This window comes from Oncorhynchus mykiss, chromosome 13, assembly GCF_057628025.1.
Source record: "Oncorhynchus mykiss isolate SJ-2025 chromosome 13, ASM5762802v1, whole genome shotgun sequence".
In the NCBI taxonomy this organism is placed as follows: Eukaryota; Metazoa; Chordata; class Actinopteri; order Salmoniformes; family Salmonidae; genus Oncorhynchus; species Oncorhynchus mykiss.
The window spans coordinates 35,823,576-35,840,078 of NC_143034.1; the positions used below are offsets into that span (position 1 = coordinate 35,823,576).

Below are 16,503 nucleotides of genomic sequence, written 5' to 3' on the forward strand. Positions count from 1 at the left end.
TCTTTGAAAGATTCATTTAAGCTTCCATTTAGTCCTAAAGTAGCTCTAATCTGCCTTCTTGCAATCGGCTTTGTTGAGCCCAGAACAAGCTAAATCTACCACTATTTTAAGAGAAGTCTGTGCAAGTCGCTTTAAAAAAGCATTTTGTTCTTGGACTAAGCTTAAGCCTTATCTGTGAAACCGGCCCTGAGTGTTTTATATAATATGACTAAATGTGTTTCTTTCCGTGTTGCAGGGGCAGTCAAGAAATGGAACAGCAAGGCCACAACATGACATAAGCAGAGCTGTGGGAGACCACCTCAAGCCCCTGGTAGAGACCCGGGGGTGGTGTTTACCACTCCACCACGCCTTCAGCAGGCTGGAAAAGTGATACTGTTTTTTTAGACTAAGGTGGACCAAGAAATGTGTTACTTTTACACATATTTGTTTATTGGTTGGTCATTGGGTTAATTTGTTTTACAATATGTTCAAATCAAATTAAGCTTTATTTATACAGCACATTTCAGACTTGGATGCAACACACTGATTTCAAAGGAAAAAAAACAATGAAAATAAACTGAAATATTAACAACAACAAACATAAGATAAAAAACAGAACTAACAACTGAAAGACTAATGAGCATAAGGAAATTCCATTGATTAAAATACTAATTGTATGCAATATCCAACCCAAAATATAAGCTTGTTTTTTAGGAGGGGTTCTGAAAGACACTATAGGGGTGTCCACTGAAAGTTGACTAGTAAGAACAACAGGGACCTAAAAGACACCCACCATGAGACCCACTAAATCTGCCCAAGAGGCAAACAAAAGAAAAATCCACACCAAACTTAGACAGGAAGCAAACCAAAAAGGTGTTGACTCTCCACATCTATCAAGACAACTGGAGCACTGGGCCAGGCACTCTTAAATAGAACCTGGACAAGCTCAGGTGAAACACCTTCCCACTAACCAGATGGACAAGCCAGTACAGGTGTAACACATACTGACTAACGAGGTGACACCAATCAGTGCATCCTACGTGCTAACGAGCTAGACGTGCTAAAGTCCAACCACAAAACAGAAATGAAAAAAATATATACAATAATATAATTTTTTTCTCCTTTTACTTTCTATAGAATCCTAAAACTCACTAGCTTCTAGAACTCTCGTCCTGCTAAAACTCACTAGCTTCTAGAACTCTCATCCCATTGGAACGAGCCCAAATTAAACTCAAATCAAATTGTATTAGTCGTGTCTGATTTCAAGAGCAAACTCCTGCGATATCCCGATAGGCATGTTGTTGGATCGGGGCCCAGTCCCCAATGTCATGCTCTAGAACATGTGGGTTGGTACATCTGAGAATGATCCCTGATATTCTAAAAGCAGGATAACAATTTCAATATAATTGTACCCAAACATTGTCAGTCGGTTGCACAAATAATTATGATTACTAAATGTAACATGAATTGTAAACATGAAATATCAAAAGCAAATGTACACCCCTTTGTTAATATGTGTGGGCAATAATGAACTTAATGGTGAGGCATGGAATAATAAAACATGTATCTTTTGTCAGGCTGGATGTTTGAAATATGAGGTGATTTGAGTCATGCTTCTTCAGTAGTGGAATAAAGATAATTAGCACTTGAATGTTGTCAATAAATACTGGAGGGATGTAGAATTGTTAATAAAATTGATTATAGACCAATTCATTACACTGCGTCCATGTGTATAGGCTGCAAGTACGTTGTTGTTGTTTTCAAGTAATTTTAAAAAAAACGACCCGAAAATACATCTTTTTAACTTTCACTTTCAACTATAACCGAACATATATTGGACGTTGGGCATAGTCTTTTCAACGTCTTTTGAATTACATTTTGCTAAGTGGGAATAGCGCAGTGTCAAAACACAGTTTTAACGTGTCCAAATCAATAACCAATATGTAGAAACAGTTTGGGATATATTGAAAACCTAAACATTTTGAAGTGTTGCATTTTGATTCAAGTGGGTCATCAACGTGGTAAGTGTAACAACTCTATTTTTGTTAGTCATATTTTGTTAAATCTCATAAATAGTACTCTTTCAATTCAGAGCAAATGTTTAGGGTTCTACATTGTGACATCATTAAAATACTGCAACTACAATGTTAAAACATTCTACATTTTGAGCTACTAAAATACTTCCACAATATTAAAAACATTATTTCATTGATATCATGAAACATGTATTTTCTGATGTTTAATCAGATATCTTTTACCAGATTATCTCTGGTCACAGATTTTTCTTCCCACATTGATTACAGCTATAAAGATTCTGTCCTGTGTGTGTTCTCTGGTGTTCTGTCAGACAGCCAGATGTACCGAAACTCTTCCCACATTGATCACAGCTATATGGTTTATCTCCTGTGTGTGTTCTCTGGTGTATAGTTAGATAGCTAAATCTGGTAAATCTCTTCCCACATTTATCACAGCCAAAATATCTCTCTACTGTGTGTGTTCTCTGATGTATAGTTAGATAGCTAGATCTGGCAAATCTTTTCCCACATTGAGCACAGATATAAGGTTTCTCTCCTGTGTGTGTTCTCTGGTGTATAGGTAGATAGCTAGATTTAGTAAAACTCTTCCCGCACTGATCACAGCTATAACGTTTCTCTCCTGTGTGTGTCCGCTGGTGTACTATCAGGCTGTTTAGCTGAGTAAAACTCTTTACACAGTGATTACAGGTATAAGATTTCTCTCCTGTGTGTGTTCTCTGGTGTATAGTTAGATAGCTAGATGTAGTAAATTTCTTCCCACATTGATCACAGCTATAAGGTTTCTCTCCTGTGTGTGTTCTCTGGTGTCTCTTCAGTTTACTAGAACTAACAAAACTCTTCCCACATTGAGTACAGCCAAAAGGTTTTTCTTCAGTGTGGATTCTTTGATGTATTTTAAGTTTTACTGAAGAGTTTAATATTTTCCCACAGTCAGAGCAGCAGTAAGATTCCTCTCCTGTGTGTACTCGCTGGTGTTTCTTGAGGAGTTCTGATCTGGAGAGACTTTTCTCTGCCTCATCAGCATCATGGTGTTGTTGAGGCTCCACAGAGGATCCACGATAGTCTTGTCTCTCTCCTGTGTGAACAAAGTCAGACAGGTGGTTAAAATGCCCACAACAGCAGAAATCCACTGTTTATTTGAGGTAAAAGGTGATGCACAGAGCATACCCATGAAGTTGTACAACAACTGACGTCTGGTAAATTGTATGACAATTGTATTGTTTTCCCTTGTTTCCACAGTTGTAACATCGATGATTGTAGACTAGAAATAAATAATAACCATGAAGTTGTACAACAATTGACATCTGTTAAATTATTTCACAATTAAGACAGTCAAGTTAGCAACAAGTCATATTTGATCTTGTTTTCACATTAGTGGTAACTAGAAATAAGTTCAAGTTGTTGAAATCCTAAGCAGTGTGCCAGACAACTTTTGGTCTCCAAAATAGGCCCCTTTCTGTGCACCACGAGGGCGATGCACACACAATTTGGTTGCAGAAACGCCTCCCTGCTAATGAGGAAACCGCTAGTTATGGATGTAGTATATCTGGTAATGAGGAAACCACTAGTTATGAATGTAGTATATCTGGTAGTGAGGAAACCACTAGTTATGGATGTAGTATATATATCTGGTAATGAGGAAACCACTAGTTATGGATGTAGTATATATATCTGGTAATGAGGAAACCACTAGTTATGGATGTAGTATATCTGCCAGGAGCCAAAATGGTGAGCGAAGATTTTAGTTTCCCACAATGTATTCTGAATATTACAGCACAAGATCAGGAGTGCTACTCAAGGAAACTCACATTAAGTTCTGTGTCTATTCACTAATTCACCACCGTGTGGGAAAACTCAGGCTGACAGCAAAAATAGCCTCCAGTTACAGGTTGCTTCTGAGTGCATTTCACATTACTTTGGATTATAAGTGTAAGGCCCACTTGAATGTCCTGCTTAATATAATCTTTGTGTTATTGTTGCAAATCAACTGCTTTATACTTTCTTTTTTTTTTTTAAACACTTAAAATTATCTTTGGCTAGGTTTGCCATCAGCCTGACAATGAGGGTTTGTACACTAAGTGTTTAACATAACCTTTCCTAACAACAACATAGACCTACTGTAGGACCATTACTTCACCTAAGAACAATATAGACCTAGGACTATACAGTGGGGAGAACAAGTATTTGATCACTGCCGATTTTGCAGGTTTTCCTACTTACAAAGCATGTAGAGGTCAGTCATTTTTATCATAGGTACACTTCAACTGTGAGAGACGGAATCTAAAACAAAAATCCAGAAAATCCCATTGTATAATTTTTAAGTAATTAATTTGCATTTTATTGCATGACATACGTATTTGATCACCTAACAACCAGTAAGAATTCCGGCTCTCACAGACCTGTTAGTTTTTCTTTAAGAACCCCTCCTGTTCTCCACTCATTACCTGTATTAACTGCACCTGTTTGAACTCATTACCTGTATAAAAGACACCTGTTCACACACTCAATCAAACAGACTCCAACTTTTCCACAATGGCCAAGACCAGAGAGGGTGTAAGGACATCAGGGATAAAATTGTAGACCTGCACAAGGCTGGGATGGGCTACAGGACAATAGGCAAGCAGCTTGGTGAGAAGGCAACAACTGATGGCGCAATTATTAGAAAATGGAAGAAGTTCAAGATGACGGTCAATCACCCTCGGTCTGGGGCTCCATGCAAGATCTCACCTCGTGGGGCATCAATGGACATGAGGAAAGTGAGGGATCAGCCCAGAACTACACGGCAGGACCTGGTCAATGACCTGAAGAGAGCTGGGACCACAGTCTCAAAGAAAACCATTAGTAACACACTACGCCGTCATGGATTAAAATCCTGCAGCACACGCAAGGTCCCCCTGCTCAAGCCAGTGCATGTACAGGCCCGACTGAAGTTTGCCAATGACCATCTGGATGATCCAGAGGAGGAATGGGAGAAGGTCATGTGGTCTGATGAGACAAAAATATAGCTTTTTGGTCTAAACTCCACTCGCCGTGTTTGGAGGAAGAAGGATGAGTACAACCCCAAGAACACCATCCCAACCGTGAAGCATGGAGGTGGAAACATCATTCTTTGGGGATGCTTTTCTGCAAAGGGGACAGGACGACTGCACCGTTGCAGTCGTCCTGCAATATTGAGGGGAGGATGGATGGGGCCATGTATCGCGAGATCTTGGCCAACAACCTCCTTTCCTCAGTAAGAAAGAGCATTGAAGATGGGTCGTGGCTGGGTCTTCCAGCATGACAACGACCCCGAAACACACAGCCAGGGCAACTAAGGAGTGGCTCCGTAAGAAGCATCTCATGGTCCTGGAGTGGCCTAGCCAGTCTCCAGACCTGAACCCAATAGAAAATCTTTGGAGGGAGCTGAAAGTCCATATTGCCCAGCGACAGCCCCGAAACCTGAAGGTTCTGGAGAAGGTCTGTATGGAGGAGTGGGCCAAAATCCCTGCTGCAGTCTGTGCAAACCCGGTCCAGAACTACAGGAAACATATGATCTCTGTAATTGCATACAAAGGTTTCTGTACCAAATATTAAGTTCTGCTTTTCTGATGTATCAAATACTTATGTCATGCAATAAAATGCTAATGAATTACTTAAAAATCTTACAATGTGATTTTCTGGATTTTTTTGTTGTTTTAGATTCCATCTCTCACAGTTGAAGTGTACCTATGATAAAATTACAGACCTCTACATGCTTTGTAAGTGGGAAAACCTGCAAAATCGGCAGTGTATCAAATACTTGTTCTCTCCACTGTATATCATTTAATATTTCAGGTGAAACATGGAAACTAAAATGTCTTTGTCATGACATTTCATAACCTGATCACCAGATAATTTTGTCATTAATCCCACTAGACTACTCGGAGGAGATGATTGTGGACTACAGGAAAAGGAACACTGAGCACGGCCCCATTCTCATCGATGGGGCTGTAGTGGAGCAGGTTGAGAGCTTCCTTGGTGTCCACATTCCTTGGTGTCCACATCAACAACAAACTAGATTGGTCCAAACACACCAAGACAGTCGTGAAGAGGGCACGACAAAACCTATTCCCCCTCAGGAGACTGAAAAGATTTGTCATGGGTCCTGAGATCCTCAAAAGGTTCTACAGCTGCAACATTGAGAGCATGGTTGCATCACTACCTGGTACGGCAATTGCTCGGCCTCCGACCGCAAGGCACTTCAGAGGGTAGTGCGTACGGCCCAGTACATCACTGGGGCAAAGCTGCCTGCCATCCAGGACCTCTACACCAGGCGGTGTCAGAGGAAGGACCGAAAAAATGTCAAAGACCAAAGCCACCCCAGTCATAGACTGTTCTCTCTACTACCACAAAGCAAGCGGTACCGGAGTGCCAAGTCTAGGACAAAAAGGCTTCTAAACAGTTTTTACCCACAAGCCATAAGACTCCTGAACAGGTAACCAAATGGTTACACGGACTATTTGCAGTGTGCCCCCCCCAACCCCTCTTTTACGCTGCTGCTACTCTCTGTTTATCTTATATGCATAGTCAACTTAACGATACCTACATGTACATACTACCTCAATAAGCCTGACTAACAGGTGTCTGTATATAGCCTTGCTACTCTTTTTTCAAATGTCTTTCTACTGTTGTTTAATTTCTTTACTTACCTTTAACACACACACATTTTTTTGGGCACTATTGGTTAGAGCCTGTAAGTAAGCATTTCAATAAGGGTTCCAGTTGTTGTAGTCGGCACACGTGACAAATGAGCTTTGATTTGATTAATGTGTTGTCATTCTAAATGTCCTGAATAAAGGAAAATAGCTCTCTGTGTTGTACAATACCCTATCCATCAAGGAACAGTTCTCTACACATTATGAGGTAAGAATCTCTGTGTCCAAACAGACTAATGAGACGCTACTGTAAATCAAGCAGACAATAACACGTGATAAACATCAATTTGTTAGAGATGTTGGATCCAACATGGAGCACGGCATAACTGTCTTTACCAGAGCAATGAATGAAGAAGCACTTTGGTTGTTGTTGCAATATACAGAAAATCAGACAATGGTGTTCACTATTACTGTGAACAAAGAACTCATGCTGTAAATACGACAATCTCAATTCCATTAAAAAGGCAAAAAAAATACAAATAAAATGTTTTACAAGAACTCCATCATAGAAGTACATGTTGATCTAAGGGTGAAAGAGAAATAATGAAATCCACTTGAATTCCAATGTAACTTTCCAATCTTGCTTTTTTTGTGTGGGATTTGCCCTAAACAAATCCCACACAAAAAAAGCAAGCTTGGCAAGTGAGCCATGGCTTGGTATTCCTCAAAGAAGCAAGAAGAAATAAAAGAGAGCAACTGTAACAACTGTAAACTTTTTGGAGGAGGATATCAAGCGTGTTGAGGAAATGAGTGGACTGTACTCGCCAGTGAGTCAACATCATGTGACTGGAATTCAGAAAATGACTTCCTGGATCAGCTGATGATAGTTGATTATGTGACTATAACTAAATAGCTACAGTATAAAGAATTATGTGTAATTATTGAAGAACTGTGTTAATGACAGTATCCATTTGGGTGTTGTCAAGAAATTTAAGGTGACTCTCGGTTAGAACCATTGGATTTAGCAAACTCTGAAATTATTTAGGATTTCTGGAAAACTGTTTTCCCAGCATAACATAAGGAGACACTAACTGATACGTAGTTAGAGAGCATTTCAGAGATCTGAATACAAAAAACTGTCTCACAGCATGATCCAGTATTTAAGTTGAAGTTCATCATATGACAAGCTTAATGTTATGACTATAACTATTGTTCCCTGAAGGAGAGAAACTAGGTTCAACATACTATTAAATCCGTGCCTCACTGGAAGCCCCGCCTTCCACAGGTGATGAGCGTGAGGACCCAGGAAGGGGCCTGGCCAAACAGGTGTTGTAACTCGTTTCCCTCCTTCAGGGAAGAGTAATTATAATCAAAGTTACAATCCCTTTCAGTCGGTCAACTTCGGTACAACATACTATTGGGAAATACAATCATTCCCATGCCGACCCAAACGGATACTAACTCAAACGACCCATGGCAGACCACCCAGACCTTACCCCGCAGGATGCGTCAGTTTTGTTAATTTATTCATTGTCTTTGGTTTGAAAAACTCCTCTTAATGTTAAGGCCTGCGCGTAAATGTAGGTCTATAAAATGTGCCCATTTGGGGATGACTGATAGTATTTCTGATTGTCTTAACGCACCACCACTAATGAGTTGTGGAGCTTCTCAAAGTCATTTTTTCTTCACCTGAAACACCAAGTAACCAAAGTCTTACTAAAATCAATTGGCGAATGACAATAGTTCCTCAAAGTATTTGTAAAATATTTCCAGCTCTCACTCTTTATAACCACTCGACATGAAATGGAAAAATGTAATGCTCTGATCCAGTGGAAATGTCATAAAATACCTGATTACTTCTTATCCCTTACACAAATAGCCAACAGCTGTGTCTGTCCCAAACTCTGGTGCAGGAAACTGAGAGCCCAGAATATTTTATACAATGTGGCTATCACGTTTTGGACAGACCTAGGTGAAAGTTGATACACTGTTTAAAGTTCTATGTAGACAGGCCATGCACAGCCAATGTGATTTATTTTTATCTGGATATTTTCTAGATGTTTTTATTTGTTGGCTTTATGTAGAATATTTTTACATAGTTGGCAATGGCAATAAAAGTTATTTAGATTTGTATAATTTTCATTTAAATTTATATAGATTAATCACAGATAATGATTTTGAGATAAAGACTATTATAATTATTATTACTATCATAAATTAAATGAAACTGTTCCAGTAAAATGTGAATATGAAAATCATAACTGGCTCCAGATCAGTAGAAATGGTCAGATAGATTGGCACCAAATGGAAAAGGTTGCCGACTGCCGTTGTAGCCTATTACTGGAAACTTCAGGATTATAATGTCAGAATTTACGAAGGCCAGCAGCAGCGGGAGGAGGAAGAGTTTTTTCCTTATGGTTAGGCGATCTTGATCTCTGGTTCCCTCAAGTCATTTGTGTGTCTCAATTATTTAATGAAACGGGGGATTCCTATGTTGATGATGTAAAGAACATTTGCTGCTCTGTGGTGTGTAATGAGGAGCAACCAGACGCTGCACGCATTTATGAAATTGCTTATTCCAGTTACTAATAAGCATGCACCCATTAAGAAAATGACTGTAAAAACTGTTAAATCCCAGTGGAATGATGAGGAATTGAAAAATGGTATGGTTGAGAAGGATGAGGGAAAAGGAATGGCAAATAAGTCTGGCTGTACAACCGATTGGCAAATGTCCTGCAAATTGAGAAATCATGTGACTAAACTGAATAAAAAAGAAAACAACTACACAATGAAACAAAGATAAATGACAAAGAATGTTGGTAAAATCTTTGGAGAATCTTACATACAATTTTGGGAAATATTTAACTGAAACAGATGGCTCATTCATCACAAAGCCCACTACTTTTATGATTTTTTCATTGGCAAGATTAGCAAACTTAGGCATGACATACCAGCAGCAAACGCTGACACTACACATCCAAGTATATTTGACCAACTTATGAAAGACAAGTATTGTAATTTAAAATTCCATAAAGTCAATGTGGAAAAGGTGAAAAAATAAATTGTTGTCTATCAACAATGACAAGCCACCGGGGTCTGACAATCTAGATGGAAAATTACTGAGGATAATAGCGGACTATATTGCCACTCCTATTTTCTGTATCTTTAATTTAAGCCTAGTAGAGAGCGTGTGCCCTCAGGCCTGGAGGGAAGCTAAAGTCATTGGACATGCGCTATGCTCTGCATAGTTAGCTCCAAGTAAAATGTTCCACTTATTCAGCCATTATGTGACAAAAAACAAGCTACATATGGACAGTGCCAAAATAAACTGACTCTGGAAATGACAAAGCGCCTCGTAACCTTGCTGGAAATGGGACAAACGGACCCCTTCTGTGGTATATTTGTAATCAAATCTAATTCCCAGGATCGGGGTTCAAATGAACCACAGAGACTGTGTGGGATAATAACATGGCCGTGTCCAACCCTGCTTGTTCCCTCGACTCCACTACCAACCACCAATCTCCAACAGGGCCCTTAACCTGTATCACTAGACACTTCATAGTGAGCTATAGGTAGGAATCAGCAATGAATCCCAATAATGAGCAACCTATGGGAGGGGTACCCCTTTGTGGACAAATCTCTCAACGTTTACTGCTACCCTGGGGAGATTGATATACCCCTTGAACATCGGCTCCAACCCTCATCAGATGTGGCAGGGCTTGTAAACTATTACAGACTACAAAGGGAAGCACAGCCGATAGCTGCCCAGTGACATGAGCCTACCAGATGAGCTAAATTACTTTCCTCAAAGCGAGCATAGAAGTAACACTGAGCTCATCACTAAGCTAAGTACTAAACACTGAGCAAACCCCCATTCTCATCGAAGGGGTTGTAGTGGAGCAGTTGAAAGCTTCAAGTTCCTTGGTATCCACATCCTTGGTGTCCACATTATAGGCTTAGTTAACTGGTGAACTATTGAAATCATGGAAACATAATGACGATTCTAATTCTAGATTTGGAATAGAATGTGCAGCACCTTGAATATACTGTTGTTTGACTACCAATTAATAAACCAGGGAGGAATTACCGACAGAGTAGGAGCATGGTGGAGACATCCAAGAGAGGGAAATCAGGAAGGGAAATGACAGCAAGTAGTGCAGACGAAAGGGTTAACAAGTTGGTAAAACAACATATGTGCTGGAATGAGAACAATATAGATGGAATTATAATATAGACGCTACTTCGAGAACACAAACTCTCACATCTTTCACAGCACAGAGCGAGGGAGATCAGGGGATGACTGGAGGAGCAATGGAGGAAGCATTGTGGGATTCTCTTGGCGCGAGTACAGTTGTTGAGACTGCATGGAGGATGGTGAAGAACAGTCACTTTAACTCTACCTACATGTACATATTACTTCAACTCTGTACAGTTGTTGAGACTGAGTGGACGATGGTGAAGAACAGTGGCGTGAAAAGGGCTAAAGTTGGTAATGAACAGCAGTTTAGGGTCGGAGTGGGAATCAGCAGCAAGGATGTTAATTTGGGTGACCTGTTAACGGTTTCAAAGATGGTGAAGGATGAATTGGGTAAAGTGGAATCAGTTCGAGTGACCAGGAGTGGTATGATGCTGATTTCGTATGTCAACAGCACAAAAGGAGAAAGCTGTATGTGGTTTAGGTTAAACATTTCAGGTAGACGCACGTTGATTAAAATGAATGATAGACGGAAGGTTTTACTGTGGTTTTGTGAAGTGGTTTTTCCATCTTATGTAAAACCTGGGTAAGTGAGATATACAGGAGCCGCTGCAGTGCTACAATTGTAAAAGGTTTGGACACGTGGCAAGTGTTTGCCGAAGGAATAAATATGTCGTAGTCAGATGAAGCATGTTGTAATTGTGATGGGAATCACGCTCCCGAGTTCCCAGAGTGCCCTGTACGAATGAAGGATGTCACAGTAGCTAGGATGATCAGGCCCATCCAGCGGGTGTCCTATGTGTAGGCAGTGAAATCGCTGAAGGAGTGAGGAGAGAGGAGAAGGTAGTGGATGTCCCAAAGTCTGTAGTGAAGCCATGCAGGAGAAGGTAGTGGATGTCCCACAGTCTGTAGTGAAGCCATGCAGGAGAAGGATCCCAACACACTAATAGTGAAGGTGGACTTTGTTGTGTTTATAGCTCAAGTGAGAAATTGCACTAGTCAAACTGTTTATTTTTTATTATATATTTTAATTAGTATGATTTATTCTTTCCCCCAAAAAAATGTTTTGGGGGTGTTTTTTACAACCCTGTACAGAAGGTGGCAGCAATACACCTGATGAGTGTAGTCTGACAATAAACCTCAGAGAAGATGACCTGGTAGGAACAAAAGTGTTGGTCAGTGTTTCCAGGTGACCCTAATTAGATGTTACATTACATGCTTTCTTACTTCATGTAGCCAGCTAGCTAGCCAACATATTCATACTTGGCCTATTCCAAGCATGCTTATCTAGGCCTACAACAGCACTGGTACCAGGCAGTATTAGCTAGCTATGTTTGCACTGACATTTAATTCACTTAACCCGCTAACTAGCGATTAGCAGCTAACATTATTTTAGCAACACCTTGCTAAGAAAATACAAAATTGCCAGAATATTATACAATGACTTATCAACAGCTCTAACAATTTGACCCCAACAGGAAATCTACACTGACAGTTATAGAAAGACCCATTTACTATATAACCATTGATTCTTGAATATAACTTATAAATGCCTCAAATGTTTTACCCCATCAGAAACCAAAACATAAGCTCGTATAACGCCACTGTTTGTAAACTAATACTATATGGCTGAGTAGGGTCGATCCAAGAGTTCTGACCTCACAATGACAGTAAAGCACCCAAGCTAACTGGCTAACGTTGGATAGTTTGCTAGACACAAATGAGAGAACCTCACTCTGACCATTTTACTTTCCCTAGCAGAGCTGGTTAGGCTGTTTCGTGTTATCCAGAGTGTTGATGACTAACTGGGCTGCTGGCAACAATTTAATTTGAGCTTTTTCTACCTACGTTTACTGACACCTGGACATATTCAATGGGTGTTGAGCGCTAGTAAATTCATTATTCTGAGCTCTGGTACACTCAGACGAGAAATCGGACTAGAGAGCCAGAGCGAATTTACAAACGCCCTCGAATGAACCATGTCCATTGAGAACGCACCGGACCCCTTGGCTAAGAATGACGTGAATAATCAGGTCAATAAACGTTGGGTAGTTAGTTAGAATGTAGTTAGAATACTGGCAAGTTTGATGTATAAGTAGCCAACTAACGTTAGTTAGCTAGCTGACATACCGGTACATACGGCTGTAAAGATATGCTATGCGTTTTGTAAGGATAGTGTAGTTAACATAACGTGTAACGTAACTTATTTGAAGAAGTCATTACATTAATCAACATTTTCTTAAAATTTGTCATAATTATTTAAAGCAGTTCATTTGTATCCGCTCTCTCGTCGGACTTGAGCTGCATATTTTCCACCATTTTCTTAAAATCTGAAAATGTTTGAAGCCACGCCCATTTCCTGAAGAATTGCATTTTGGGCCCTAAAAACACAGAAAGTGTCCTCTGCATGTAAACTTTGTATTTTGGTAACTGTAGTATAACATCCAGAAACTTTTGGCATACTAACTACATCGTACTATGACCAAAGCTCTAACCACTAGGCTACCTGCCGCCTTAATAAGCATACATACTCAATTCACGTCACAAATAGTACGGTTAGTATGAGTATTCAAACACAGCTCAGGTCTCTGGGCTGCCATTTTGTTTCTGTTTAAAAACTAGGTTGCCCCTTTAAAAAAGCCACACAACAATCAACCAACCAATCTGCAGTTCAAACAATAACAAAGCTGTAATTCCACCACTGTTTTGGTAATAAGATGATGATGGGGCTGGAGAAATGTAACTACTCTCAAATTCATAGATACAAGGACTGACCATCCATGATATCAACATAGTTTTAACCATGTTGAGGCTATACAGTGTTGATTTACATTGTTTCTAAACATTGGAGTAAAAAAGCTTATTTTGGGTTCTGATGGGGTACAACAGTTGAACTAAGCTCATGGGGCATGTGTTATATTCTTCAATAATCAATGCCTATAAATAAATAATTTAAATGTAGCAGTTGCTATTTCCCATTTAACACCACACGTCAGTCCCACAACTGCCTCTGTTTTTAAGACAGTACTTACTAGTGTTAATCAGGGCCCGGTTTCCCAAAACCATCTTACGGCTAAGTTCACTGTTAGAACAATTGGATGCCTTAAGATGCGTTTGGGAAACTGGGCCCAGATATCCAGTTCCCTCCTCCTTTTTTGATGTGACAGTCATCTCCCCCTCCTCCTCTTTCACTCCAAAAACTGCATCCTCCTCTCTCTGCCTCCTCTTCTTTTACTGTAACATCCTCCTACTCTTTCACTCTGAACACGTCGTTTCATTGAAAGAAGAGGAAGACTTTCTCTTCTTCTATCACTGTAACAGCCTCCTTTTCCTCAATACCTTCTTTCTCCGTCCAGCAGACCTCTTCTTTAGCAAGAAGAGAGTAGCTTAGTGACCTCATGGTCAGAGATGTTAGCTAGCTAGGCTAGTTCTAACTTAACCAGCACGCTTGCTGACTGATAACAGAAAAAAATATTATATTTGGGGTTCTGATAAGCTCATGAGGCATTTATAAGTGAATTATTCAAGAAACAGATGGGCACATATCATTCATGTATACGTCCCAAAATGGATGTAACAACTGCTGATTGCCCCTTTAAGACTACATATTGGGCTAATCTAATGGGAGATAGAGGACTACAGTATTTCAGGCATTGTCATTGGATGCATTTGATCAATTTTTAACGTTTTGTTGATGGTCCACTATTGATGTTCTACACGTTACAGTGTAGCTTCAGCCATTCCTACAGAACAACATTAAAGTGTAGAACCCCTTTACTGCATATTGGTTCAACGACTGCAGAGACAGTACTTACTGGTGTTAACTAGATCTCCAACCTCCTCTCCTTCCTCCAATGTGACAGTCATCTCCTCCTCCTCCTCTGTCACTCCAAAAACTGCACCCTCTTTCTCTTCCTCCTCTTCTTTTACTGTAACATCCTCCTCCTCTTTCACTCTGAACGCGTCTTCCTCTTCTTTCACTGAAACGTCTTTCTCTTCTTCTTTCACAGTAACAGCCTCACCCTCTGCTTGTTTTTCTATTGTAACATCCTTCTCTTCCTCCTCCTCTTTCACAATACCTTCTTTCTCCGTCCAGCAGACCTCCTCTTCTTTATCAGGAGGAGAGTAGTTTAGTGAACTCATGTTCGGGGATGTTAGCTAGTTAGCATTAGCGACTAGCCTAGTCCTAAACTAATTTAGCAAACCAGCTAGCTGACGAACAACGTAAATATATAATTAAATGGGCCAACAAGTACATACGACAGAAGTGTGTTGAATACACAGCGACTAATATACACCAAAACAGTGTAAAGAGCGTGAATGTTGTAGCTATGTTTGCTAGAAAGCTACCGAGGTGTCTGACTAGCTGTTGTTGGAGCGTCCCGTCCACTAGATTATTCGTCACACTGGCAGCGTCGCCTGAACCTAGAAGACGCACATCGCCATCTGCTGACTGGAGTGGGCAACGCAGTATAATGAAATGTTTATTTTATTTCCTGACAAAAAGGGGTATTTTTTTAAAAATGTATTTAATTAAATAATATTATATTGATACGTCCAAAGGAAAGCATTTGTTGATTGATTAGTGAAGATTTGTAATGAATGACAATTTAAACTTTACATCTAATGTTGCATTTAAGGCAATGTCATATTCATTCAGTCAAACAAACGCTCTGCCGCCAAGTTTAACACTGATCTATGTTCTATGAAAGCTGCTGGGAGCAAACTGCAGAATAGCTAGAGGAAAACAAAGCTAACTGTGCATCCCCAGGTATATCACCAGACTGCATACAAACCTAACTGAATCCCCAGGCCCTGGTATATCATCAGACTGCATACAAACCTAACTGCATCCCCAGTCCCTGGTATATCACCAGACTGCATACAAATCTAACTGCATCCCTAGGCCCTGGTATATCAACAGACTGCATACAAAGAGGCACTGAACACAAATTATACTTTACCAATCTCATTGCAAATGGTGACGGGAACCCCATAATTAAATTTTCTCTATTAAAGAAATTAGTTCAACCACTCGCTAGCTCCTCCTTTACCCACTCCATTGAATAAAGTAAAAATGTTCATGCATTTTTCAAATCCCCAAATCTGAAATAAAGAGCATTTACTTCACTGTACAATCTACCCCCTGATTCAGACCTGTCCCACTGCTTCACACTGAGCCTCCCAGCTGCAGTTTCACTGTACAATCTACCCCTTTATTCAGACATGCCCCTCTGCTTCACACTGAGCCTCCCAGCTGCAGTTTCACCACATTCTCATTGACAACCCCAACATCTGTCTCTGAAATGGTCCATAATATGAGGTCAACTACCTGCCCCTTGGACCCTGTTCCCACAGGACTCATACATCACAAAACACTTTCTTAATTCAGGCACTGTGCCTAATTCCCTTAAAACTGCCTCCATCAAACCAACCTTGAGAAAATCTGCATGGACCCTTCTAGTCTGGCTAGACACAACTACCTCTCTACCAACAATCTACATGAACCCTTCCAGTCTGGCTGTATACAACTACAGAACTACCTCTCTACCAACAATCTGCATGAACCCTTCCAGTCTGGCTTTATACAACTACAGAACTACCTCTCTACCAACAATCTACATGAACTACTATACTATGATGGTCTCCACACCTTGTTATTGTACTAGCTCCACTGCTA

At 40.1% G+C, this 16,503-nt stretch overlaps 1 protein-coding gene across 2 annotated transcripts; it reads right to left on the minus strand.

The window, feature by feature from the left end:
* Positions 1-407: 407 nt before the first annotated feature.
* On the minus strand, positions 408-15,222 carry LOC149978854 (uncharacterized). Of its 2 annotated transcripts, XM_036942399.2 has the most exons (2): positions 14,639-15,222; positions 408-3,090 (listed from the first exon to the last, which is right to left on the minus strand). In XM_036942399.2, exons 1-2 carry the CDS (start codon positions 14,964-14,966, stop codon positions 2,252-2,254), a joined length of 1,167 nt encoding a protein of 388 aa, XP_036798294.1. In that variant the 5' UTR covers positions 14,967-15,222; the 3' UTR covers positions 408-2,251. The 2 variants fall into 2 exon arrangements, with proteins under 2 accessions (XP_036798294.1, XP_090052244.1); XM_090196118.1 differs by lacking the exon at positions 408-3,090 and having other exon boundaries at positions 14,510-15,222.
* Positions 15,223-16,503: the final 1,281 nt, after the last annotated feature.